General features: G+C 51.7%; 1 protein-coding gene and 2 pseudogenes across 1 annotated transcript in view; 1 reads left to right on the forward strand and 2 right to left on the reverse strand.

Moving 5' to 3' along the window:
* Positions 1-128: 128 nt before the first annotated feature.
* Positions 129-8,164, reverse strand: LOC129377743 (delphilin-like; annotated as a pseudogene).
* Positions 8,165-9,030: 866 nt separating this feature from the next.
* LOC129377671 (rho GTPase-activating protein 17-like) lies at positions 9,031-17,905 on the forward strand (annotated as a pseudogene).
* A 410-nt stretch (positions 17,906-18,315) lies between these two features.
* Positions 18,316-25,291, reverse strand: part of LOC129377716 (delphilin-like) — a 23,811-nt gene continuing 16,835 nt past the window's right edge. Inside the window, 12 exon segments of the mRNA XM_055057842.1 lie at positions 18,316-19,284; positions 19,471-19,635; positions 20,306-20,418; positions 20,497-20,626; positions 20,786-20,872; positions 20,980-21,135; positions 21,222-21,418; positions 22,308-22,397; positions 22,924-23,011; positions 23,098-23,235; positions 23,299-23,543; positions 23,546-23,984. Coding sequence (XP_054913817.1) covers positions 19,213-19,284; positions 19,471-19,635; positions 20,306-20,418; positions 20,497-20,626; positions 20,786-20,872; positions 20,980-21,135; positions 21,222-21,418; positions 22,308-22,397; positions 22,924-23,011; positions 23,098-23,235; positions 23,299-23,543; positions 23,546-23,984 — 1,920 coding nt within the window. The 3' untranslated portion in view covers positions 18,316-19,212.

The following is a 25,291-nucleotide window of genomic DNA, read 5'->3' on the forward strand; positions in this document are numbered from 1 at the left end:
TGTGAACTGAATCCTTTAGAAGTTCTTCTGAAAAGAATCAAAGTTCTGCTGGAAACCACAACTGCACAGGACTGACCCGGTTCTGACGCTTTGGGTCAGAACCGGAGAATAAATGTAAAGAGTCAAAATCCAAAACATGAAGTTTATTTAAAGCAGAAAAGCTTTGAGAAGCACAGAACAGAACCTTACTGGAACTAGAGCCAGCGGCACATCCCAACAGGAAGTGATGTCATGCCGCCTCATGAAGCCGCAGAACAAGAAAAAGTTTCATAAGAAAATAAACGGATTTTGGGGCGGAGCCAACAAGCAGGACGGGTCGCCATGGTTACCAGGTAACCCAGCAGGCAGCGGCAAATATCTGGACTCAAGATGATCAATAACCTGAAACCAAACGGATCTGAACGGATCACAGACTGAAGGGATGAAAAACGTTTATCGGCTTTACAAAATAAAAGCAATTTAACGTAATAAATATCCACTTTACTCGCCGTCTGATCGGCACGGATTAAATCTACAATCATCTGGACTTAATCTGGACTTAATCTGGATTTAATCTGGACTTAATCTGGACCGCAGCTCCTCCAGAAAACTGGTCCAGTCTATCTGGTGAAGTCTATGCTTCGGCTGCGAAGGTCTGAAATCTGATCTGATGATGAAAATAAGCTCCAGAAGTGAAAACATGAATTTATTGGAGCAACAGAACAAACCGAATATTAACATAAAACTTAATATTTACAATATCATAATATTAATAACAACAATAATAATAATATTTATATTTTTTATAAATATTATTATTGAGAACAACAATCAATATTCTGCTTCATACAGAGATGGCAAAGTTCCGTCTGTTTCAGCACCTAATGTAAGGCCTGATCCGGTCCGGTCTTGGCGCCATGGTCGGCCCGGTCCGGTCTTGGCGCCGCGGTCGGCCCGGTCCGGTCTTGGCGCCGCGGTCGGCCCGGTCCGGTCTTGGCGCCGCGGTCGGCCTGATCCGGTCCAGTCTTGGCGCCGCGGTCGGCCCGGCGGCTCCTACCAGGCCGGGGGGGAGGACAGGCGCGGGCTGCGGGGGTTCTCAGGACTCTGGGTCTCACTTAGCGCTCTCTGAAAGACAGAACCAGAACCAGAACCTTTATCCGGCTACTTCACATCATCAGACCCGATCGTTTCTCCGCTGCAGCCGCTCCTTCTGAGGCAAATCTGTCAAAGTTTCACTGAAGCGGTGGAAACGAGACGCTTCCCGCCTGAGCCGGGTCCAATTCGACCCGGCCGGTTCCGGAAGCTGCTCACCTCAAACTTGGACATGAACTCCGCAAAGATGCCGAAAAAAGAGTCGGTGCTGGTGGAGCGGCCGTCCTCGCCGAAGTACGACGCCACCTGGGAGAACTCGGCCATGGCCCGGGACTGGAGCGACTCCAGGGACTGCAGGGCCGGGTGGCTGTTCTCCAGAAAACTCTGTGGAAGGAAGACACACTTCAGCTGCTGTCCGGGTCTGCTGGGCCGGCCCGGAACCAAAACCAGACGCCGTTCAGCGAGATGGATAAAAATTGGTTGAAGATAAAGATTTGGCTTCAAACTGAAGATTTAGTTTATAGCTAAATCTTTATCTTTAAACTAAAACGAATGAATGAATGAATGAATGAATGAATGAATGAATGAATGAATGAAATGAATGAATGAATGAAGTGAAATGAATGAATGAATGAAATGAAATGAATGAATGAATGAAGTGAAATGAATGAATGAATGAATGAATGAAGTGAAATGAATGAATGAATGAATGAATGAATGAAGTGAAATGAATGAATGAAGTGAAATGAATGAATGAATGAATGAAGTGAAATGAATGAATGAATGAATGAATGAAGTGAAATGAATGAATGAATGAATGAATGAAGTGAAATGAATGAATGAATGAATGAAGTGAAATGAATGAATGAAGTGAAATGAATGAATGAATGAATGAAGTGAAATGAATGAATGAATGAAGTGAAATGAATGAATGAATGAATGAATGAAGTGAAATGAATGAATGAATGAATGAATGAATGATCTTGTCCTTGCTGGTAATGGGTGAACGTGTGAATGATCCTGAAACGTTTTATGGTAAATATGTTTTCCGTACACTCATAACGGAGGCGAAGCGGTCGTCGGCCGGCAGCGTCTGGCAGGCCGTCCTGATGTCCTGCGCCGCGGCGTGGAGCTCGCTCAGCTCCGAGGTGACGGCCCTCTGGTTGACTGGAGCAGAACAGAGACAGGGGGCGCTACTGAGCGGCCGCACGGGGAGGTACCGACCTGCAGGAAGTGGCGGCGTACCTTTAGCCCAGAGGAACCGGGGCAGCTCCTGGGGAAGCTCAGCAGCTCGGGGAAGTGCTGACTCAGCGACTTGGCCAGGATGTGAAGGAACGTGGATTTCCATCCACCGTCTTCGTCGTGCTCAACTGTGAAATAGTTATTAGAATAACTTGGATCTTCATTCGTCCATAAACGTCTCAGTTTCAAACTAAATATTTAGTCAGAAATCTGAATATTTAATGTGGAGTTAATGATGTCATCTCTCTGATGGGCCAGCCAAACTGTTGCTATGGTTACGCTCTGACCTCCGTCAGGAAGTTGATCTTGAAGCTCGTCGTTCGGTGGCTCTTGGGCTGACGTTGTTCAGGTAGTTCCCCATCGCCAGGACAACTGCGGGCCGCAATCAGAACCAATCAGAACCAACCAGAACCAACCAGAACCAACCAGAACCAATCAGAACCAATCAGCCCAATGAGAACCAACCAGAACCAATGAGAACCAACCAGAACCAACCAGAACCAATCAGAACCGGCAGACCCGTCCAGTCCCGACCCACCTCCAGTATCTTGGCCAGCTTCCTGCTGCTCTTCAGCTCCAGCGACGCCTTGTGGATATAGTCAAAGGCCGCCTTCATCTCCTCGGCCCGCTCCTGCAGCGTGGCTTTGAACAGGAGGCTGCGCAGCCGGGTCTTGTAGTCCGGAACCGTCAGCATCTGAAACGGGCCGGCGGTCAGTGTGAGGGTGGGTTCTGGCCGGGCCCGGTGGGCCCGGCGGGCCGTCGGCGCGGGTACCTGGAAGATGAACTGGTCCGGCTCGCTGAGTTTGGCCGGGTCCTGCTGGAAGCGCTGGTACTGCTGGACCTCGTCCTGGTCGGGCGCGTAGAGCAGCAGCTGCTTGATGTGGGCCGGTTCCAGCCGGTCCGTGCTCAGATCCAACAGAACCTGGCGCAGCTCGTCAGGAGACAGCTTCAGGTGGGCCGTGAGGATGCTGCAGGGTCAGCACAAAGGTCAAACCTGCTGCTTCCTGATTGGCTGCTGAGGTCCATTAGTTCATCAGTAACTTCCTGCAAAAAGCTGCTGACGCCTTCAGCCGTCAGTCTGCGCAAAGTTCTACGTCTGTGTTGAATATTAATTAGTTTAATGTGGATGTGACAGATTATGTGTTGATGTTTATAATTACAGGATTATTTATTGACATAAATGTCACAAATTCAAACTACATATTTAGTTAGTAGCTAAATATTTAATTTGAAGCTGAATATTTATGTAGCAAGTTAAACATTTAGCTAACCAACTAAATACAAAGTTAAAAATATTTATGCTTGATATCTAAATATTGAGTTTATAAAACACAAAATGATGCCAATTTTGCATCAATCAAAAGCAACAGAAAAACGCTGCAACTCACCTGATGGTCCTCCAGGCCACTAGGGGGAGTCTGGAGCACATAATGCTACCTCGGTAAATATCCTAATGTTGTTTAATGCTGTGAAAGGATGTTTGAGCAGACAGGAAGTGGACATCCTGTCTTACTGAGTCTGGACCGTCTGGTTCGCAGGTCGACTCCCCCTAGTGGCCTGGAGGCCTCCAGCTGGTGGAGCCAGTTTGCAGCATTTTTGTATTTGCTGTTTTTGCTACTTGCAGCTTTTTCTGAATTTGTCTTCTAGAGTTCGCATCATTAGTGTGTTTGCTGATTGTTTGCAGTACCGTACAGCTCTATGCTAACGCTAATGCTAACCCTGCTGGTGGTTAGCGAAGGTTAGTTGGTTCTGTTAAGTTACTGGGTTTTGACTGAACAGAGTGAGGACAGTTGGTTTTATTAGCTTCTCTCTGTGGAGGTTTCAGTCATGGTTGGTCTGCATGCTGAGGCTCTTACAGGCGTTGTAGGCCTTCTTGTGGGACAGGATCTCCACCACGTCTTTCTTCTTCAGGTTCTCTGGCAGGAAGGCTGGTTCTGTAGGAGAAACTGGCCATTTTAACAGACAGAGAGTCAATGCTGGTTCTCCAGGCACCAGGAGGTCCGAACAGCTCAGCTAGCATCAACGCAGCTCTGCTATGACAGAGATGGCTCCTCTGTCGCTGGCAGAGCCTGAAGAATGAAGCCCCCTGCTGAGGTTTTCATACCCTTTGACCTTTCCAACATGATGCCGGTCAACAAACTACAGACCAACGCTGAGTGGAAAACAGAGACAGCATTTAAAAACTAGAAATTCTTCAGTTTTTGCCTCACAAAATAATGCCTGCTTTGTTTTGGTCGATCATCTGAAAATGAAATAAAGAAGGTTGTGAAAACCTGAGCAGAGCTCAGCAGCTGACGGCGGCCATGACAGTCTGAGGCTAATGGTGCCTTATGGAGAACGGGCGGAGCAGCGCGACAAACGTCCTCAGGAAGCCGAGATGCAGATCAGCATAATGACAACAAATGACAGGAGGTGATTACTGACAGGAAGTCACCATGCGACGCTTTATTTTGAAAAGGCAGAATCACTCACGGGGTCGGCGCTGCGTCCCAAAGTGCAGGTCCAGGTCCAAGTACTTCACCATGTCGCTGAGCTTATCATAGTCCGAGTCTTCTCTGAGCTGAAAGCAAACAGACTGGTTCCAGTCACAACTGGTGACTCACCAGTTAGCTTGTTAGCTCGTTGTTAGCTGGTTCCAGAACTCACCTGACCCCAGATGGTTCCCTCTGAGTTCTCCACCTGCTCCCAGCGCAGACGCTTCACGCTCATGTGGTTGGCGTCGGACTGCTGGCCCGCCGGGAGCGGGGGGGGGGTCACAGGGCGGAGGGGGCGGAGGAGGCGGAGCCTAAGACCAACACAGATCATGAATAAAGCGACTCCTTCGGGAAGAGAGCGACCTGCAGCCTCACCTGCTGGGACTGCGGCTCCGGTGGGGGGGCGTCGAAGCTGCCGGTGTGAGTGGGGAGGGAGGAGTTTTGGTTCTGGTTCTGGTTCTGCAGGGAGGGGGGCAGCGGGCCCTGGTAGCTGTGCTGGTGATGCAGTTGATGGTGGCGCTGCAGCACCAGCTGGCTGGGCCGGAGCGGCCGGGGGAGGGGGGGCGGGGGCGGGCTGCGGCTGGCTGTGCTGGCGGGGGAGGTGGGTGCTGCGGGGGGGGGCGGCGCGCAGCGTGCAGCAGGTCGCGGCGGCGCCCTGCGAGAAGCGGCTGGATGAGGAGCGGAACCGCTGCCGGGCTTTCTCCACCTCCTCCCTGGTGGGCTTCAGCAGCGGCGAGCGCGCAGCCAGCAGCGTGCGGGGCGGCGGCGGCGGCGGGGGGATGATGGGGTGCTGCGGCTGGAAGGGGGCGCGGCCGCGGGGGGCGCGCTCCGGGGAGAACCGCGCCGGCGGCAGCGGGTCGGTGAACTGGACGGGGGGCGGGATCAGCGCCTGGAGAGGCGGCGGGGGCGGGGGGCTCTGGTCGGGAGGGGGGGGGATGGGCTCCGACCCAGAGGAGGACGAAGGCGAGGGGGCGTCCTCGCCGCCGCTGCTGCTGTGCTCCGCGCTGCTGCCGCTACTAAGGCGCCGCGGACGGAAGGCCACGCCCACTTCCTCTGAGAAGCTCATCTGCAGGGAGGAAGAGGTCAGAGGTCATCAGTGTCAGGCTCTGGTCCTGATGTGTCCTCATTGGACCCAGTTCCAGTCCTGTCAGGTCGTTCTGTAGAACCGGGTCAATCGATCAGATTAATCACTGTCTGGTTTGTTAGTTTGCATGTGAAAATACAAAATAAAAACGTCTCAGTTTTATGTTTTGTTTCACAAGGCCCCCCTGTAGCCCTGCGCCTCAGAGACAGGCGGTCAGGATTTTCCAGCTTTCTGGTTTCAGGACGTTCCTTCTTCACTGGAACTGGGTTCAGAAGTCAATGCTAGCTGAAATGCTAACGGCTCACAAAGGAAAACGCTACACCCAGCTCCTCCCAGTTCCTCCCAGCTCCACCCAGATCCTCCCAGATCCTCCCAGTTCCTCCCAGTTCCTCCCAGTTCCTCCCAGTTCCTCCCAGCTCCACCCAGCTCCTCCCAGTTCCTCCCAGCTCCACCCAGTTCCTCCCAGCTCCTCCCAGTTCCTCCCAGCTCCACCCAGCTCCTCCCAGTTCCTCCCAGCTCCACCCAGTTCCTCCCAGTTCCTCCCAGCTCCACCCAGTTCCTCCCAGTTCCTCCCAGCTCCACCCAGTTCCTCCCAGCTCCACCCAGTTCCTCCCAGCTCCACCCAGCTCCTCCCAGTTCCTCCCAGCTCCACCCAGTTCCTCCCAGTTCCTCCCAGCTCCACCCAGTTCCTCCCAGTTCCTCCCAGCTCCACCCAGCTCCTCCCAGCTCCATCCAGTTCCTCCCAGCTCCACCCAGTTCCTACCAGCTCCACCCAGATCCTCCAAGATCTTCCCAGTTCCTCCCAGCTCCACCCAGTTCCTCCCATCTCCACCCAGTTCCTCCCAGCTCCTCACAGTTCCTCCCATCTCCACCCAATTCCTCCCAGCTCCTCCCAGTTCCTCCCAGTTCCTCCCAGCTCCTCCCAGTTCCTCCCAGCTCCTCCCAGTTCCTCCCAGCTCCACCCAGTTCCTCCCAGCTCCTCCCAGTTCCTCCCAGTTCCTCCCAGCTCCTCCCAGTTCCTCCCAGTTCCTCCCAGTTCCTCCCAGCTCCACCCAGCTCCTCCCAGTTCCTCCCAGCTCCACCCAGTTCCTCCCAGCTCCACCCAGCTCCTCCCAGTTCCTCCCAGCTCCACCCAGCTCCTCCCAGTTCCTCCCAGCTCCACCCAATTCCTCCCAGCTCCTCCCAGCTCCTCCCAGCTCCACCCAGTTCCTCCCAGCTCCTCCCAGTTCCTCCCAGCTCCACCCAGTTCCTCCCAGCTCCACCCAGTTCCTCCCAGCTCCTTCCAGTTCCTCCCAGCTCCACCCAGTTCCTCCCAGCTCCATCCAGTTCCTCCCAGCTCCTCCCAGTTCCTCCCAGCTCCTCCCAGTTCCTCCCAGCTCCTCCCAGTTCCTCCCAGCTCCACCCAGTTCCTCCCAGCTCCTTCCAGTTCCTCCCAGCTCAACGGAGGGAAATGAAACATGTTTTTCATTGTTAAAACTCTGAAACGTGTGGCTTGAATCCGTTTTCAGCTTCCATGAATCAGAACATCAAAGAAGCATGTTTATTTTAAAAGTCATTTTCCTTCATTTCCACCATTAGATCCCAGTAAAACCAGTTAAACCAGTAAAACATTTTGCTGTGAAAGTGTTTACAAGTGAACACTTTAGAGCGGCTAACATGCAGCTTAGCAGCTGCTGCTCTCCGAAGCCAGAAACACAACGCTGCCATGAAAAAGCTCTAAATAAAGAAAAACAGTTTGAATGTGAACTTAAAGATCAGGCAGAACATTATGACCACCTTCAGCTGCCAGAACATCCATCCATCCTTCATTTTAATGTTTATAATACCAGAAGCGTTTCTGTCTGCACTTCAGTTGCCTTTTTGTTCACATTTATTTACTCCTATTTGAGTCATTTCCTACAGTATTTCTCCGTTTACTTGAGTCAAATCATATTTCAGTTTTTATCAGCTCTGATCTCCAGGTAGAAACATTTTGCTGCTCCTCGCTAACGGCAGCCATGATGGAAAGCCTCTGGTCATAATGTTGTGCCTTATCACTGCTGATGCATTTAAAGGTTTCAGCTGCTACTGAGAAACAGATTTTACTTACAGACAACCCTCTTCCTCTGTAACCATGACAACCACCTTCATCAATCTGTTCATTGAAGAAACAGGAGAGTCGCTGAGTTTTACTGACGAAGCATGAAGGCATCACCAGCTGCTTCCTGTTAGCCTGGCATTTGCCAGTGTCTGCTATGGCTCCGCCCCCTTTCTAGCTTAATGCATTCCCCTGTGGCTCCGCCCCCTTTCTAGCTGCATGTTCCCCTGTGGCTCCGCCCCCTTTCTAGCTGCATGTTCCCCTGTGGCTCCGCCCCATTTCTAGCTGCATGTTCCCCTGTGGCTCCGCCCCCTTACTAGCTGCATGTTCCCCTGTGGCTCCGCCCCATTTCTAGCTGCATGTTCCCCTGTGGCTCCGCCCACTTTCTAGCTGCATGTTCCCCTGGCTCCGCCCACTTTCTAGCTGCATGTTCCCCTGTGGCTCCGCCCCCATTTCTAGCTGCATGTTCCCCTGTGGCTCCGCCCCCTTTCTAGCTTAATGCGTTCTCCTGTGGCTCCGCCCCCTTACTAGCTTAATGCGTTCTCCTGTGGCTCCGCCCCTTACTAGCTGCATGTTCCCCTGTGGCTCCGCCCCCTTTCTAGCTTAATGCGTTCTCCTGTGGCTCCGCCCCCTTTCTAGCTGCATGTTCCCCTATGGCTCCGCCCCCTGTGGCTCCGCCCCCTTACTAGCTGCATGTTTTTCTGTGGCTCCGCCCCCTTTTCTAGCTTAATGCGTTCTCCTGTGGCTCCGCCCCCTTACTAGCTGCATGTTCCCCTGTGGCTCCGCCCCCTTTCTAGCTGCATGTTCCCCTGTGGCTCCGCCCCCTTACTAGCTGCATGTTTTTCTGTGGCTCCGCCCCATTTCTAGCTGCATGTTCCCCTGTGGCTCCGCCCCCTTTCTAGCTGCATGTTCCCCTGAACATGAAACTGAAACTGAATAAATGGGTCCATTTCAGTTCAGCTGAATCGTTACAGATCCTTAAAACATCAACCAGTCCTAATCAGTAGTCCTGCTTCAGGATCCCAAATGGTTTTGGACACAAGCTTATCAAAAATAACCAAACTTCTCTATGAAGGGCATCAATGTCCAGTTGTTTTCTGGGTAGTTTTTCTCCTGCCAGTTGACCTTTGTGCCTTTGTGCAGTGGATTGTTTCTGTGTCTTTAACCAGGCGCTCTGAAGTCGTACCTGCGGGAGCTGCCTGACCCTTGATGACCTCCCAGCTTTATGACGAGTGGATCCAGGCCTCCAGGCAAGGCGCCCAGCTCCCTGCAGACATGGAGGATGTCTGTCCGGCGCCTGAAGCTGACGGCTCACTCTGTTCCTCTGGTTCCAGTGTTTCAGACCCAGATAAACGGCTGCAGGCGCTCTGGCTGGTCTGTGATAAACTACCAAAGAACAACAGGAACAACCTGAGGTCAGTCCGCTCAGCCTTTCATTCGCACCGCGTTTCAGGTTTCAGCGTCCGTCTCCCGCGACTCCCTGCAGGTACCTGGTGAAGTTCTTAGCTAGACTGGCTCAGGACAGCGAGACCAACAAAATGACACCGAGCAACATGGCCATCGTCCTGGGACCCAACCTGCTGTGGGCCAAGACCGAAGGGTAGGAGGCGGAGCAGGCGCTCGGTCATCGGCTAGTCATGTCTGGGTCTCATCTCTGCTCTCGTCTCGCTGCAGGCGCCTGGCGGAGATGGCGGGCAGCGACCTCGGTGCATGTGGTGGCCATCTTAGAGCCCATCATCCAGCACGCTGACTGGTTCTTCCCTGAGGGTAGGTTCTGGCCGGACCGGACCTTTGGGTCGGCTGTGGTTCTGGCCCTTCATCACTCTGGAGCAGGAAGTGGAGCTTTAGAACTTCCTGTTCCTGGCTGAATGCTGGACATGATAGTAACGGTCTGCTTCCTGTCCAGACGTGGAGTTTAATGTTTCCGGCATGTTTGTGATGCCGCCGCCGGCAGCGTCCAATCACAGCAGCCCGCCGGCAGCGTCCAATCACAGCAGCCCGCCGGACGGCGAGTGCAGCATGGAGAGGAAGAGGAGCAGCATGCAGGGAACAGACGCTGACGCCGCGCGGAAAGACAAGTAATCACCCTAAGCTCCGCACCCAGGAAGCCCTTAGCTCCTCCTCCTCTGATCCGCCTGCTGGAGTTTATTCTGACTTCAGTTCTTCCTCTTAAAGGGCCGGTATCATAAAATCATGTTTTCCCTGCAGTGCTGCTTTGATTCTTTCATGTTAGAGGAATCCTTTAGGCTCCATGGTAACCATTCAGCTGATAGAACACCTGGGTGCACCTAGCCCCGCCTTCATGCTTCAGCTCCTTCAGACTAGCCAGCAGCAATTAGCAAGCAGCAATTAGCAAGCAGCTGAGCTCATTACAGGAGCAGCTGCTCAGAGCAGTGCTAGTAAAAACGTTAAAGGGTTAATAGAGGAGCCATGTTGGGATGACTTCCTGGGGGCGGAGTTTGAGAAAGGGCAGGAAATTTAAAGAGACAGAGGCGCAATTTCATTTCCTTTATAAACAGCATTTCTTCCACCTGAAGGGGCCGTTGGGGTAAATCTATGCTGTTTTGTCCTCCTGCCCCCCCCAGCTCTAACAAGCAGTCGGACCCCGCCCTCCGTAGAGGCAGTAGCACCTTAGGTAGAAAGCAGCACACCTCACCTGCCTTCCAGCCTCCCCTGCCCCCCGTAGAGGCCCCGATCCTGGACCCTGGGGTCCCTCATGGCCTCCAGGCCCCCCAGGTTGACACCCCGCCTCCAGTGGGGGGGTCGGGGCTAGATGGCCCCCAACTCAGCCTGGTCCAGGATCTGGCTGCTCTGGCAGCAGCACAGCAGCTGCTGATCCAGAACACAGAGGAGCTGAGGTAAGTTGTGCTGCTGCAGCTGCTGCTGCAGCAGCTGTTCTGGTAATCCAACACCTCACTGGATCCAGTCCAGTAATCAGATTACAGTAATCTGGATAAGTTCCTGTTTTGATGAGTTTAAAGGAGACATGTTGGATGAGCTGCTGCTGCAGCCTGGAGGCCGTCGCCCCCTGGTGGAGGACGGAGGCACAACAGCATCACTATCATTAATATTAATATTTTAGTGTCGACTCCAATGTAAAATAATGAGTCTCAGCTTCCAGCAGCTCTGCTCTTTGACTAGGCCACTCTTTAAGGTGAACCTCCAGCCCACACACAGGTTTTCCTCCAGGATTCTTCTGGGTTTGGCTCCGTCCGTGACCTCTGACCTTCCTCCCACAGCATGATGCTGCCGCCACCGTCTTTCACTGACGCCGCGTTGTGTTCAGGGAGAATCGTTTGTTTGGATCAGATAAAATGTGACGGCTGGAGTTGAACAGCAGCAGCTGATGCTCAGCCCGGGTTCTGACCCACAGTGTCCAGAACACGATGCCTGCTGGTTTTGGACCGGAACCTCCTGCTGATCAACTCTGTTCTGGTTTCTGTCCAGCAGCCTGAAGCTGCGGGACGGCGCTGCAGCGGCGCCCACGCCGGTTCCTCAGAGGGACGGTTCTGGAGGCGGCGAGCCGACTGGGACCGGATCCGTGGGGCCCAGTCCTCACATGATGCGGCGAGGTGAGTCACTGCAGTCTGACCTCGCAACAACCAGCTGGGGCAGCAGCAGCTTCAGGATTTTTCACTTTGTGGAGTTAAACAGGAATAAACACGGCACCGGGTCAGAACCGGGTCAGAACCGGGTCTCTAACCAGTCAGAATGCGTGAACTGATATCAAGCATCATATTGTGACGGCTTTTAGTAAATTGGGTTTCAGTGACCTGGTTATCCGATCAGAACCTGTCCATCTGTCCTCCAGGTACCAAGAAGCAGGCTCCGCCCCTCCCAAGCCGTCCTGCGGCCCCGCCTCGCCGCCGCCCTGCGCCGCGCCCCGTCGCCACTCCAACAACCAGCCCCCCCTCCCGCCCCCAACCACCCGCCGCCGGCGCCTCCCGCTCCGGGGCCCTGGACCGACCCGCCCTGCCCAGAACCAGAACCCTCCCCTTCAGGAACCCCGCCCCCCCCTGACTCCTCCTCCTTCCCCCCACCGCCGCCGGCCAGGACGCCGTCCCGCCCCCGACCCAGTCTGGGTTCGGGTCGCTCCCACGGCCGCGTCCCGTCCCGAAACCTCGGAACCGGCCCAGCGTGCCGCCGCCGCCGCAGCCCCCGCCATGAGCAGCGACACCAACGACGTCTGCAAGACGGCGGGTGGGTACCAGCTGAGACCCGGTTCCGGTCCAACCCTGCCGGGTCCGGGTTCTAACGCTGTTACTGATGCTTCCACAGGGCAGAGCAGCGGGAGTGAGGTTGGTAGATTCTGGTTCTGACCGTCTTTCTCTGTCACACATGTCCAGAGCCACCAGAGTTCTGGAAACTGGGTCGTTCAAACCGGACCGCCAGCCGGGCCAGTTCTGAACACAACAAAACCAGAACCACAAAGGGATTTATTTCAGGGCAGCGAATCGTTCAGTGTCGACCCAATGAGCCTCGGGCCGGGTCGACCCGGTCATTCATCCATTCATTCATCTGTCCCTGAACGTTTGGATCGTCTGAACCCGGTTCTGTTCAGCTGTTTCTAGTTCAGAGCTTTATGGGCCTCACTAAGCTCCGCCCACCTGGCAGCAAGTCCCTCAAACAAAGACTGTTTCTATGGAAACATGGCGTCTTGGACCGATGCATCATTTCTGCTGGATTTTCACCAGATATCAGCTGCAGCAACACAGACGAACTAACAGGTTCATATCATCATCTGGATGACATCAAGGCGTTTGAGCAGCGATGCCTCCAGCATTATGCACAGCAAAATGCTTTCTGCAGTGAGAAACCTCAGCACCAATGTAGCTGTGGACAAGATCTCTGATGCTCATCATTCCTGATCTCTGATGCGTATCGTTCCTGATCTCTGATGCTTATCGTTCCTGATCTCTGATGCGTATCGTTCCTGATCTCTGATGCTCATCGTTCCTGATCTCTGATGCGTATCGTTCCTCATCTCTGATGCGTATCGTTCCTGATCTCTGATGCGTATCGTTCCGGATCTCTGATGCGTATCGTTCCTCATCTCTGATGCGTATCGTTCCTGATCTCTGATGCGTATCGTTCCTGATCTCTGATGCGTATCGTTCCTGATCTCTGATGCTTACTGTTCTGATCTCTGATGCGTATCGTTCCTGATCTCTGATGCGTATCGTTCCTGATCTCTGATGCGTATCGTTCCTGATCTCTGATGCTTATCGTTCCTGATCTCTGATGCTTATCGTTCCTGATCTCTGATGCTTATCGTTCCTGATCTCTGATGCTCATCGTTCCGGATCTCTGATGCTCATCGTTCCTGATCTCTGATGCGTATCGTTCCTGATCTCTGATGCGTATCGTTCCTGATCTCTGATGCGTATCGTTCCTGATCTCTGATGCGTATCGTTCCTGATCTCTGATGCTCATCGTTCCTGATCTCTGATGCTCATCGTTCCTGATCTCTGATGCGTATCGTTCCTGATCTCTGATGCGTATCGTTCCTGATCTCTGATGCGTATCGTTCCTGATCTCTGATGCGTATCGTTCCTGATCTCTGATGCGTATCGTTCCTGATCTCTGATGCTCATCGTTCCTGATCTCTGATGCGTATCGTTCCTGATCTCTGATGCTCATCGTTCCTGATCTCTGATGCGTATCGTTCCTGATCTCTGATGCGTATCGTTCCTGATCTCTGATGCGTATCGTTCCTGATCTCTGATGCTCATCGTTCCTGATCTCTGATGCTCATCGTTCCTGATCTCTGATGCTCATCGTTCCTGATCTCTGATGCTCATCGTTCCTGATCTCTGATGCTTATCGTTCCTGATCTCTGATGCGTATCGTCCTGATCTCTGATGCGTATCGTTCCTGATCTCTGATGCTCATCGTTCCTGATCTCTGATGCTTATCGTTCCTGATCTCTGATGCTTATCGTTCCTGATCTCTGATGCGTATCGTTCCTGATCTCTGATGCTCATCGTTCCTGATCTCTGATGCTTATCGTTCCTGATCTCTGATGCGTATCGTTCCTGATCTCTGATGCGTATCGTTCCTGATCTCTGATGCGTATCGTTCCTGATCTCTGATGCGTATCGTTCCTGATCTCTGATGCGTATCGTTCCTGATCTCTGATGCTCATCGTTCCTGATCTCTGATGCGTATCGTTCCTGATCTCTGATGCTCTTCGTTCCTGATCTCTGATGCGTATCGTTCCTGATCTCTGATGCGTATCGTTCCTGATCTCTGATGCGTATCGTTCCTGATCTCTGATGCTTATCGTTCCTGATCTCTGATGCTCATCGTTCCTGATCTCTGATGCTCATCGTTCCTGATCTCTGATGCTTATCGTTCCTGATCTCTGATGCGTATCGTTCCTGATCTCTGATGCGTATCGTTCCTGATCTCTGATGCGTATCGTTCCTGATCTCTGATGCTCATCGTTCCTGATCTCTGATGCATATCGTTCCTGATCTCTGATGCGTATCGTTCCTGATCTCTGATGCGTATCGTTCCTGATCTCTGATGCGTATCGTTCCTGATCTCTGATGCGTATCGTTCCTGATCTCTGATGCGTATCGTTCCTGATCTCTGATGCGTATCGTTCCTGATCTCTGATGCTTATCGTTCCTGATCTCTGATGCTCATCGTTCCTGATCTCTGATGCTCATCGTTCCTGATCTCTGATGCTCATCGTTCCTGATCTCTGATGCGTATCGTTCCTGATCTCTGATGCGTATCGTTCCTGATCTCTGATGCTCATCGTTCCTGATCTCTGATGCTCATCGTTCCTGATCTCTGATGTTTATCGTTCCTGATCTCTGATGCGTATCGTTCCTGATCTCTGATGCGTATCGTTCCTGATCTCTGATGCTCATCGTTCCTGATCTCTGATGCATATCGTTCCTGATCTCTGATGCATATCGTTCCTGATCTCTGATGCTTATCGTTCCTGATCTCTGATGCTTATCGTTCCTGATCTCTGATGCGTATCGTTCCTGATCTCTGATGCTCATCGTTCCTGATCTCTGATGCTTATCGTTCCTGATCTCTGATGCGTATCGTTCCTGATCTCTGATGCGTATCGTTCCTGATCTCTGATGCGTATCGTTCCTGATCTCTGATGCGTATCGTTCCTGATCTCTGATGCGTATCGTTCCGGATCTCTGATGCTTATCGTTCCTGATCTCTGATGCGTATCGTTCCTGATCTCTGATGCGTATCGTTCCTGATCTCTGATGCTCATCGTTCCTGATCTCTGATGCGTATCGTTCCTGATCTCTGATGCTCATCGTTCCTGATCTCTGATGCGTATCGTTCCTGATCTCTGATGCGTATCGTTCCTGATCGCTGATTCTTATCGTTCCTGATCTCTGATGCGTATCGTTCCTGATCTCTGATGCGTATCGTTCCTGATCTCTGATGCGTATCGTTCCTGATCTCTGATGCGTATCGTTCCTGATCTCTGATGCGTATCGTTCCTGATCTCTGATGCTTATCGTTCCTGATCTCTGATGCGTATCGTTCCTGATCTCTGATGCTCATCGTTCCTGATCTCTGATGCTTATCGTTCCTGATCTCTGATGCTTATCGTTCCTGATCTCTGATGCGTATCGTTCCTGATCTCTGATGCTCATCGTTCCTGCCAGGCTGCATCAGTCGGGCTTCATGGTTTTCTAGGTCACTTGTGAAATCAGTGGCTGATTCCTGTGGTTTGTTGTCTAATGTTTGCTTTGTGCCTCAGCCTGATGCGCTGGACTCAGCGCTAACAGAGAGGCTAACAGGAGCAACAGTTTAGTCAAAAGCCTTTCCTACTAAAATCAAATCTTTACTGCATGTGAGATACACGTTGCATGTTGATGTGTTTAGCTAATGTCAGGCTGTAGCAGACAGGCGTCAAGGTGCAGGATTAGTGTCAGTCCTGCTGCACTGAGCTAACAGATGTTCATGATGGATGTTTGGTATTGATTTTCTTTAATTCAGACATAAAGAAATCAAATCAATAACTCACACCAGCACAAACTGCTTTGTTCTTGTTGATCCTATGAAAGTTGATGGTTTTGCACAAGCTTTGATCCAAGCAAGACTTTCTGCTTCTGATTTGGAAATCTGTGAATTTTACGACCACAGATACGATCGGGATCCTGACGTCACCAGATCAATAGAGAACCATTCTGTTCGCACTGTTGATGGAAAACCTTCTGCTGGTCTGCAATGTAGCCTGGTGCTAGTTAGCATGTGTTAGTAACGCTTCCCCACTGAGCTGAACTCTGCCCCCTGCTGGTCAGCTGTCAGAGCAGCAGGAAGAATTTGCTCCGTGTTCGCATCCCGGAAACATCCAGAGCTGAAGCTCATGTCGGTCCCTCTGTCCCGGTCAGTCAGTCCCGGTCAGTCAGTCCCGGTCAGTCTGCCGCCGGATTCTGGACAAACTGGTTCAGACAGATACTTGAGGTCGGATTAAATGTCAGTTTTCAAACTTTGCATTTGTTTGATGTTTGGACAGTTATGTGATCCAGACCTGAACATCAGAGATGATTCATCACATTCCCAGAGTTCCTCAGATTCTTTAGGAATCTGGACAGTGGAGGCTAAGATTAGCGTTAGCCTGTAGCGGCTAACGCTAGCCTATCAGCTAGTTAGCACAACAGTGAGTTCGGGCGTCCAATCAGATCGCTCGGAAACAGGAGCAGCTCGTTGTAGCTTTACTCTGGTTTCAGCCAGAATATTAATATGTAAAAATAATAAAAAGAGTTCAAATCTATGTAATGAATCTAAACATTTCCCTCCATTGATGTTTAATAGTTAGGTGAACATCTGAGCACAGCTCTTCATCATCATCATCATCATCATCACCTGTTCTGTGTCGTTTAGAGCCGCTGATGTCTTTGAAGAGACCCGGTCGGGCTTCCGTAGCCGAGCTCAGCGTGGACCAGCAGCCCGCGGCCGCCAGCTCCTCTTCCTCCTGCGACCTGGACACCGAGAGCACCGCTCTGTGAGGACCGGCCCATGACCCACGGTGACCTCGGGCCCAGACCTCCACCCGCCTGTCGTCGCGTCCTCAACCTTCAGAATCTGAACTGATTCAACTGGAGCGATGCGTCACACTGCCCCCTACTGGCTGCTGTCATGTACTACACTAACAAGTGTCTTTAAGCCAAAGTTCCTGTTCAAAACGACATAGCAGCTTCATGTGTAACATCTCTCTCTCTCTCTCTCTCTCACACACACACACACACACACACACACACACACACACACAGACAGACATGGTGTTTCTACACGGCTCGTTGTTCTGACTTAGCTGCAGACAATCGGAGTCGGTGGAAATGACGGGACAAGTTTTCTTCCTGCTTTCTGGTTGAGTCTGATTCAGATCAGGGGAAGAAGGTGACTGCTGGTTCTGTCACCAGTTTCTCCTCCATGTTTGTATTTATTAGCTGGTTTAAGAACACACACACACACTCACACACTCACACACACACACACACACTGCAGTTCAGCGCCAGCCATGCCTTACTTCTGTTTCCTGCATTTCTGCCTTCAGGGACACGAGCTGTCCTCCCTGACCAGAACCCGGTTCTGGTCAGTTTCTGCCTTTCCTCAGCGCCGTCTGGGTCAGAGTGAATGTAGAGTGGGCCGGTTCCGAGTGGCCGGTTTTGCACAGATGAACTGATGATGATGCTGCCTTCGTCCCCCTCTGAGCTGACAGGAAGCCTCAGCCATGACGCCGGGGGAGGTTCTGCCGGGTCGGGTCGGTGCGTTTAGGTCAGAGGCGTCGGACGCTCGGCTCGCCCTCCTGAACCTCGCTGCCTTATTTCCCAGAATCCTTCAGGCTTGTTTATTATGACTGCAGCATCTTGAAGCTCCGACGTTTATCATGTTTTCTGAGTTGAAATATGAAAAATCCTGTAATGTTGAAGTTTCTCAAAGGAAATAAAGTATATGAAGGTCAAACGTTCTGCTTGTTTCTGATCAGAACCATCAGGAAATGTTTTATTACCATAAAAATATGGAAAAATTACAACACTGCTTATTAAAGGATGAGTTATCTGGGCCTGAAATCAGTTATTCAAATAATCAATGAACTCAATCGTTGATTAGTTGAACCAAAACTGTTCAATATTTATTATTTTGAATTTATTTGAATCTTTGTATTTCTAACAGATCATTGATTAACATTAAATGTTCAATAAAAAATCTGCATAATTTACCAACTTGCTTCAGCGGATGGATTCCTGTGAACTGAATCCTTTAGAAGTTCTTCTGAAAAGAATCAAAGTTCTGCTGGAAACCACAACTGCACAGGACTGACCCGGTTCTGACGCTTTGGGTCAGAACCGGAGAATAAATGTAAAGAGTCAAAATCCAAAACATGAAGTTTATTTAAAGCAGAAAAGCTTTGAGAAGCACAGAACAGAACCTTACTGGAACTAGAGCCAGCGGCACATCCCAACAGGAAGTGATGTCATGCCGCCTCATGAAGCCTCAGAACAAGAAAAAGTTTCATAAGAAAATAAACGGATTTTGGGGCGGAGCCAACAAGCAGGACGGGTCGCCATGGTTACCAGGTAACCCAGCAGGCAGCGGCAAATATCTGGACTCAAGATGATCAATAACCTGAAACCAAACGGATCTGAACGGATCACAGACTGAAGGGATGAAAAACGTTTATCGGCTTTACAAAATAAAAGCAATTTAACGTAATAAATATCCACTTTACTCGCCGTCTGATCGGCACGGATTAAATCTACAATCATCTGGACTTAATCTGGACTTAATCTGGATTTAATCTGGACTTAATCTGGACCGCAGCTCCTCCAGAAAACTGGTCCAGTCTATCTGGTGAAGTCTATGCTTCGGCTGCGAAGGTCTGAAATCTGATCTGATGGAAAATAAGCTCCAGAAGTGAAAACATGAATTTATTGGAGCAACAGAACAAACCGAATATTAACATAAAACTTAATATTTACAATATCATAATATTAATAACAACAATAATAATAATATTTATATTTTTTATAAATATTATTATTGAGAACAACAATCAATATTCTGCTTCATACAGAGATGGCAAAGTTCCGTCTGTTTCAGCACCTAATGTAAGGCCTGATCCGGTCCGGTCTTGGCGCCGCGGTCGGCCCGGTCCGGTCTTGGCGCCATGGTCGGCCCGGTCCGGTCTTGGCGCCGCGGTCGGCCCGGTCCGGTCTTGGCGCCGCGGTCGGCCCGGTCCAGTCTTGGCGCCGCGGTCGGCCCGGCGGCTCCTACCAGGCCGGGGGGGAGGACAGGCGCGGGCTGCGGGGGTTCTCAGGACTCTGGGTCTCACTTAGCGCTCTCTGAAAGACAGAACCAGAACCAGAACCTTTATCCGGCTACTTCACATCATCAGACCCGATCGTTTCTCCGCTGCAGCCGCTCCTTCTGAGGCAAATCTGTCAAAGTTTCGCTGAAGCGGTGGAAACGAGACGCTTCCCGCCTGAGCCGGGTCCAATTCGACCCGGCCGGTTCCGGAAGCTGCTCACCTCAAACTTGGACATGAACTCCGCAAAGATGCCGAAAAAAGAGTCGGTGCTGGTGGAGCGGCCGTCCTCGCCGAAGTACGACGCCACCTGGGAGAACTCGGCCATGGCCCGGGACTGGAGCGACTCCAGGGACTGCAGGGCCGGGTGGCTGTTCTCCAGAAAACTCTGTGGAAGGAAGACACACTTCAGCTGCTGTCCGGGTCTGCTGGGCCGGCCCGGAACCAAAACCAGACGCCGTTCAGCGAGTAAATAAAAATTGGGTTGAAGATAAAGATTTGGCTTCAAACCGAAGATTTAGTTTATAGCTAAATCTTTATCTTAAAACTAAAACGAATGAATGAATGAATGAATGAATGAATGAATGAATGAATGAATGAATGAAATGAATGAATGAATGAAGTGAAATGAATGAATGAATGAAATGAAATGAATGAATGAATGAAGTGAAATGAATGAATGAATGAATGAATGAAGTGAAATGAATGAATGAATGAATGAATGAATGAAGTGAAATGAATGAATGAAGTGAAATGAATGAATGAATGAATGAAGTGAAATGAATGAATGAATGAATGAATGAAGTGAAATGAATGAATGAATGAATGAATGAAGTGAAATGAATGAATGAATGAATGAAGTGAAATGAATGAATGAAGTGAAATGAATGAATGAATGAATGAAGTGAAATGAATGAATGAATGAAGTGAAATGAATGAATGAATGAATGAAGTGAAATGAATGAATGAATGAATGAATGAATGATCTTGTCCTTGCTGGTAATGGGTGAACGTGTGAATGATCCTGAAACGTTTTATGGTAAATATGTTTTCCGTACACTCATAACGGAGGCGAAGCGGTCGTCGGCCGGCAGCGTCTGGCAGGCCGTCCTGATGTCCTGCGCCGCGGCGTGGAGCTCGCTCAGCTCCGAGGTGACGGCCCTCTGGTTGACTGGAGCAGAACAGAGACAGGGGGCGCTACTGAGCGGCCGCACGGGGAGGTACCGACCTGCAGGAAGTGGCGGCGTACCTTTAGCGGCCAGAGGAACCGTGGGCAGCTCTCTGGGGAAGCTCAGCAGCTCGGGGAAGTGCTGACTCAGCGACTTGGCCAGGATGTGAAGGAACGTGGATTTTCCATCCACCGTCTTCGTCGTGCTCAACTGTGAAATAGTTATTAGAATAACTTGGATCTTCATTCGTCCATAAACGTCTCAGTTTCAAACTAAATATTTAGTCAGAAATCTGAATATTTAATGTGGAGTTAATGATGTCATCTCTCTGATGGGCCAGCCAAACTGTTGCTATGGTTACGCTCTGACCTCCGTCAGGAAGTTGATCTTGAAGCTCGTCGTTCGGTGGCTCTTGGGCTGACCGTTGTTCAGGTAGTTCCCCATCGCCAGGACAAACTGCGGGCCGCAATCAGAACCAATCAGAACCAACCAGAACCAACCAGAACCAACCAGAACCAATCAGAACCAATCAGAACCGGCAGACCCGTCCGGTCCCGACCCACCTCCAGTATCTTGGCCAGCTTCCTGCTGCTCTTCAGCTCCAGCGACGCCTTGTGGATATAGTCAAAGGCCGCCTTCATCTCCTCGGCCCGCTCCTGCAGCGTGGCTTTGAACAGGAGGCTGCGCAGCCGGGTCTTGTAGTCCGGAACCGTCAGCATCTGAAACGGGCCGGCGGTCAGTGTGAGGGTGGGTTCTGGCCGGGCCCGGTGGGCCCGGTGGGCCCGGCGGGCCGTCGGCGCGGTACCTGGAAGATGAACTGGTCCGGCTCGCTGAGTTTGGCCGGGTCCTGCTGGAAGCGCTGGTACTGCTGGACCTCGTCCTGGTCGGGCGCGTAGAGCAGCAGCTGCTTGATGTGGGCCGGTTCCAGCCGGTCCGTGCTCAGATCCAACAGAACCTGGCGCAGCTCGTCAGGAGACAGCTTCAGGTGGGCCATGAGGATGGCTGCAGGGTCAGCACAAAGGTCAAACCTGCTGCTTCCTGATTGGCTGCTGAGGTCCATTAGTTCATCAGTAACTTCCTGCAAAAAGCTGCTGACGCCTTCAGCCGTCAGTCTGCGCAAAGTTCTACGTCTGTGTTGAATATTAATTAGTTTAATGTGGATGTGACAGATTATGTGTTGATGTTTATAATTACAGGATTATTTATTGACATAAATGTCACAAATTCAAACTACATATTTAGTTAGTAGCTAAATATTTAATTTGAAGCTGAATATTTATGTAGCAAGTTAAACATTTAGCTAACCAACTAAATACAAAGTTAAAAAATATTTATGCTTGATATCTAAATATTGAGTTTATAAAACACAAAATGATGCCAATTTTGCATCAATCAAAAGCAACAGAAAAACGCTGCAACTCACCTGATGGTCCTCCAGGCCACTAGGGGGAGTCTGGAGCACATAATGCTACCTCGGTAAATATCCTAATGTTGTTTAATGCTGTGAAAGGATGTTTGAGCAGACAGGAAGTGGACATCCTGTCTTACTGAGTCTGGACCGTCTGGTTCGCAGGTCGACTCCCCCTAGTGGCCTGGAGGCCTCCAGCTGGTGGAGCCAGTTTGCAGCATTTTTATATTTGCTGTTTTTGCTACTTGCAGCTTTTTCTGAATTTGTCTTCTAGAGTTCGCATCATTAGTGTGTTTGCTGATTGTTTGCAGTACCGTACAGCTCTATGCTAACGCTAATGCTAACCCTGCTGGTGGTTAGCGAAGGTTAGTTGGTTCTGTTAAGTTACTGGGTTTTGACTGAACAGAGTGAGGACAGTTGGTTTTATTAGCTTCTCTCTGTGGAGGTTTCAGTCATGGTTGGTCTGCATGCTGAGGCTCTTACAGGCGTTGTAGGCCTTCTTGTGGGACAGGATCTCCACCACGTCTTTCTTCTTCAGGTTCTCTGGCAGGAAGGCTGGTTCTGTAGGAGAAACTGGCCATTTTAACAGACAGAGAGTCAATGCTGGTTCTCCAGGCACCAGGAGGTCCGAACAGCTCAGCTAGCATCAACGCAGCTCTGCTATGACAGAGATGGCTCCTCTGTCGCTGGCAGAGCCTGAAGAATGAAGCCCCCTGCTGAGGTTTTCATACCCTTTGACCTTTCCAACATGATGCCGGTCAACAAACTACAGACCAACGCTGAGTGGAAAACAGAGACAGCATTTAAAAACTAGAAATTCTTCAGTTTTTGCCTCACAAAATAATGCCTGCTTTGTTTTGGTCGATCATCTGAAAATGAAATAAAGAAGGTTGTGAAAACCTGAGCAGAGCTCAGCAGCTGACGGCGGCCATGACAGTCTGAGGCTAATGGTGCCTTATGGAGAACGGGCGGAGCAGCGCGACAAACGTCCTCAGGAAGCCGAGATGCAGATCAGCATAATGACAACAAATGACAGGAGGTGATTACTGACAGGAAGTCACCATGCGACGCTTTATTTTGAAAAGGCAGAATCACTCACGGGGTCGGCGCTGCGTCCCAAAGTGCAGGTCCAGGTCCAAGTACTTCACCATGTCGCTGAGCTTATCATAGTCCGAGTCTTCTCTGAGCTGAAAGCAAACAGACTGGTTCCAGTCACAACTGGTGACTCACCAGTTAGCTTGTTAGCTCGTTGTTAGCTGGTTCCAGAACTCACCTGACCCCAGATGGTTCCCTCTGAGTTCTCCACCTGCTCCCAGCGCAGACGCTTCACGCTCATGTGGTTGGCGTCGGACTGCTGGCCCGCCGGGAGCGGGGGGGGGTCACAGGGCGGAGGGGGCGGAGGAGGCGGAGCCTAAGACCAACACAGATCATGAATAAAGCGACTCCTTCGGAAGAGAGCGACCTGCAGCCTCACCTGCTGGGACTGCGGCTCCGGTGGGGGGGCGTCGAAGCTGCCGGTGTGAGTGGGGAGGGAGGAGTTTTGGTTCTGGTTCTGGTTCTGCAGGGAGGGGGGCAGCGGGCCCTGGTAGCTGTGCTGGTGATGCAGTTGATGGTGGCGCTGCAGCACCAGCTGGCTGGGCCGGAGCGGCCGGGGGGAGGCGCTAGGGGCGGGCTGCGGCTGGCTGTGCTGGCGGGGGAGGTGGGTGCTGCGGGGGGGGCGGCGCGCAGCGTGCAGCAGGTCGCGGCGGCGCCCTGCGAGAAGCGGCTGGACGAGGAGCGGAACCGCTGCCGGGCTTTCTCCACCTCCTCCCTGGTGGGCTTCAGCAGCGGCGAGCGCGCAGCCAGCAGCGTGCGGGGCGGCGGCGGCGGGGGGATGATGGGGTGCTGCGGCTGGAAGGGGGCGCGGCCGCGGGGGGCGCGCTCCGGGGAGAACCGCGCCGGCGGCAGCGGGTCGGTGAACTGGACGGGGGGCGGGATCAGCGCCTGGAGAGGCGGCGGGGGCGGGGGGCTCTGGTCGGGAGGGGGGGGGATGGGCTCCGACCCAGAGGAGGACGAAGGCGAGGGGGCGTCCTCGCCGCCGCTGCTGCTGTGCTCCGCGCTGCTGCCGCTACTAAGGCGCCGCGGACGGAAGGCCACGCCCACTTCCTCTGAGAAGCTCATCTGCAGGGAGGAAGAGGTCAGAGGTCATCAGTGTCAGGCTCTGGTCCTGATGTGTCCTCATTGGACCCAGTTCCAGTCCTGTCAGGTCGTTCTGTAGAACCGGGTCAATCGATCAGATTAATCACTGTCTGGTTTGTTAGTTTGCATGTGAAAATACAAAATAAAAACGTCTCAGTTTTATGTTTTGTTTCACAAGGCCCCGCTGTAGCCCTGCGCCTCTGAGACAGGCGGTCAGGATTTTCCAGCTTTCTGGTTTCAGGACGTTCCTTCTTCACTGGAACTGGGTTCAGAAGTCAATGCTAGCTGAAATGCTAACGGCTCACAAAGGAAACGCTCCACCCAGTTCCTCCCAGCTCCACCCAGCTCCTCCCAGCTCCTCCCAGCTCCTCCCAGTTCCTCCCAGTTCCTCCCAGTTCCTCCCAGTTCCTCCCAGCTCCACCCAGTTCCTCCCAGCTCCTCCCAGCTCCTCCCAGTTCCTCCCAGCTCCACCCAGTTCCTCCCAGCTCCACCCAGCTCCTCCCAGTTCCTCCCAGCTCCACCCAGTTCCTCCCAGTTCCTCCCAGCTCCACCCAGTTCCTCCCAGTTCCTCCCAGCTCCACCCAGCTCCTCCCAGCTCCTTCCAGTTCCTCCCAGCTCCACCCAGTTCCTCCCAGCTCCACCCAGTTCCTCCCAGCTCCACCCAGTTCCTCCCAGCTCCATCCAGTTCCTCCCAGCTCCATCCAGTTCCTCCCAGCTCCACCCAGTTCCTCCCAGCTCCACCCAGTTCCTCCCTCCATCCAGTTCCTCCCAGCTCCATCCAGTTCCTCCCAGCTCCACCCAGTTCCTCCCAGCTCCACCCAGTTCCTCCCAGCTCCATCCAGTTCCTCCCAGCTCCACCCAGTTCCTCCCAGCTCAACGGAGGGAAATGAAACATGTTTTTCATTGTTAAAACTCTGAAACGTGTGGCTTGAATCCGTTTTCAGCTTCCATGAATCAGAACATCAAAGAAGCATGTTTATTTTAAAAGTCATTTTCCTTCATTTCCACCATTAGATCCCAGTAAAACCAGTTAAACCAGTAAAACATTTTGCTGTGAAAGTGTTTACAAGTGAACACTTTAGAGCGGCTAACATGCAGCTTAGCAGCTGCTGCTCTCCGGAGCCAGAAACACAACGCTGCCATGAAAAAGCTCTAAATAAAGAAAAACAGTTTGAATGTGAACTTAAAGATCAGGCAGAACATTATGACCACCTTCAGCTGCCAGAACATCCATCCATCCTTCATTTTAATGTTTATAATACCAGAAGCATTTCTGTCTGTACTTCAGT

The sequence above is a fragment of the Poeciliopsis prolifica genome, unplaced genomic scaffold (genome assembly GCF_027474105.1).
Source record: "Poeciliopsis prolifica strain line A6 unplaced genomic scaffold, Auburn_PproV2 SCAFFOLD049, whole genome shotgun sequence".
In the NCBI taxonomy this organism is placed as follows: domain Eukaryota; kingdom Metazoa; phylum Chordata; class Actinopteri; order Cyprinodontiformes; family Poeciliidae; genus Poeciliopsis; species Poeciliopsis prolifica.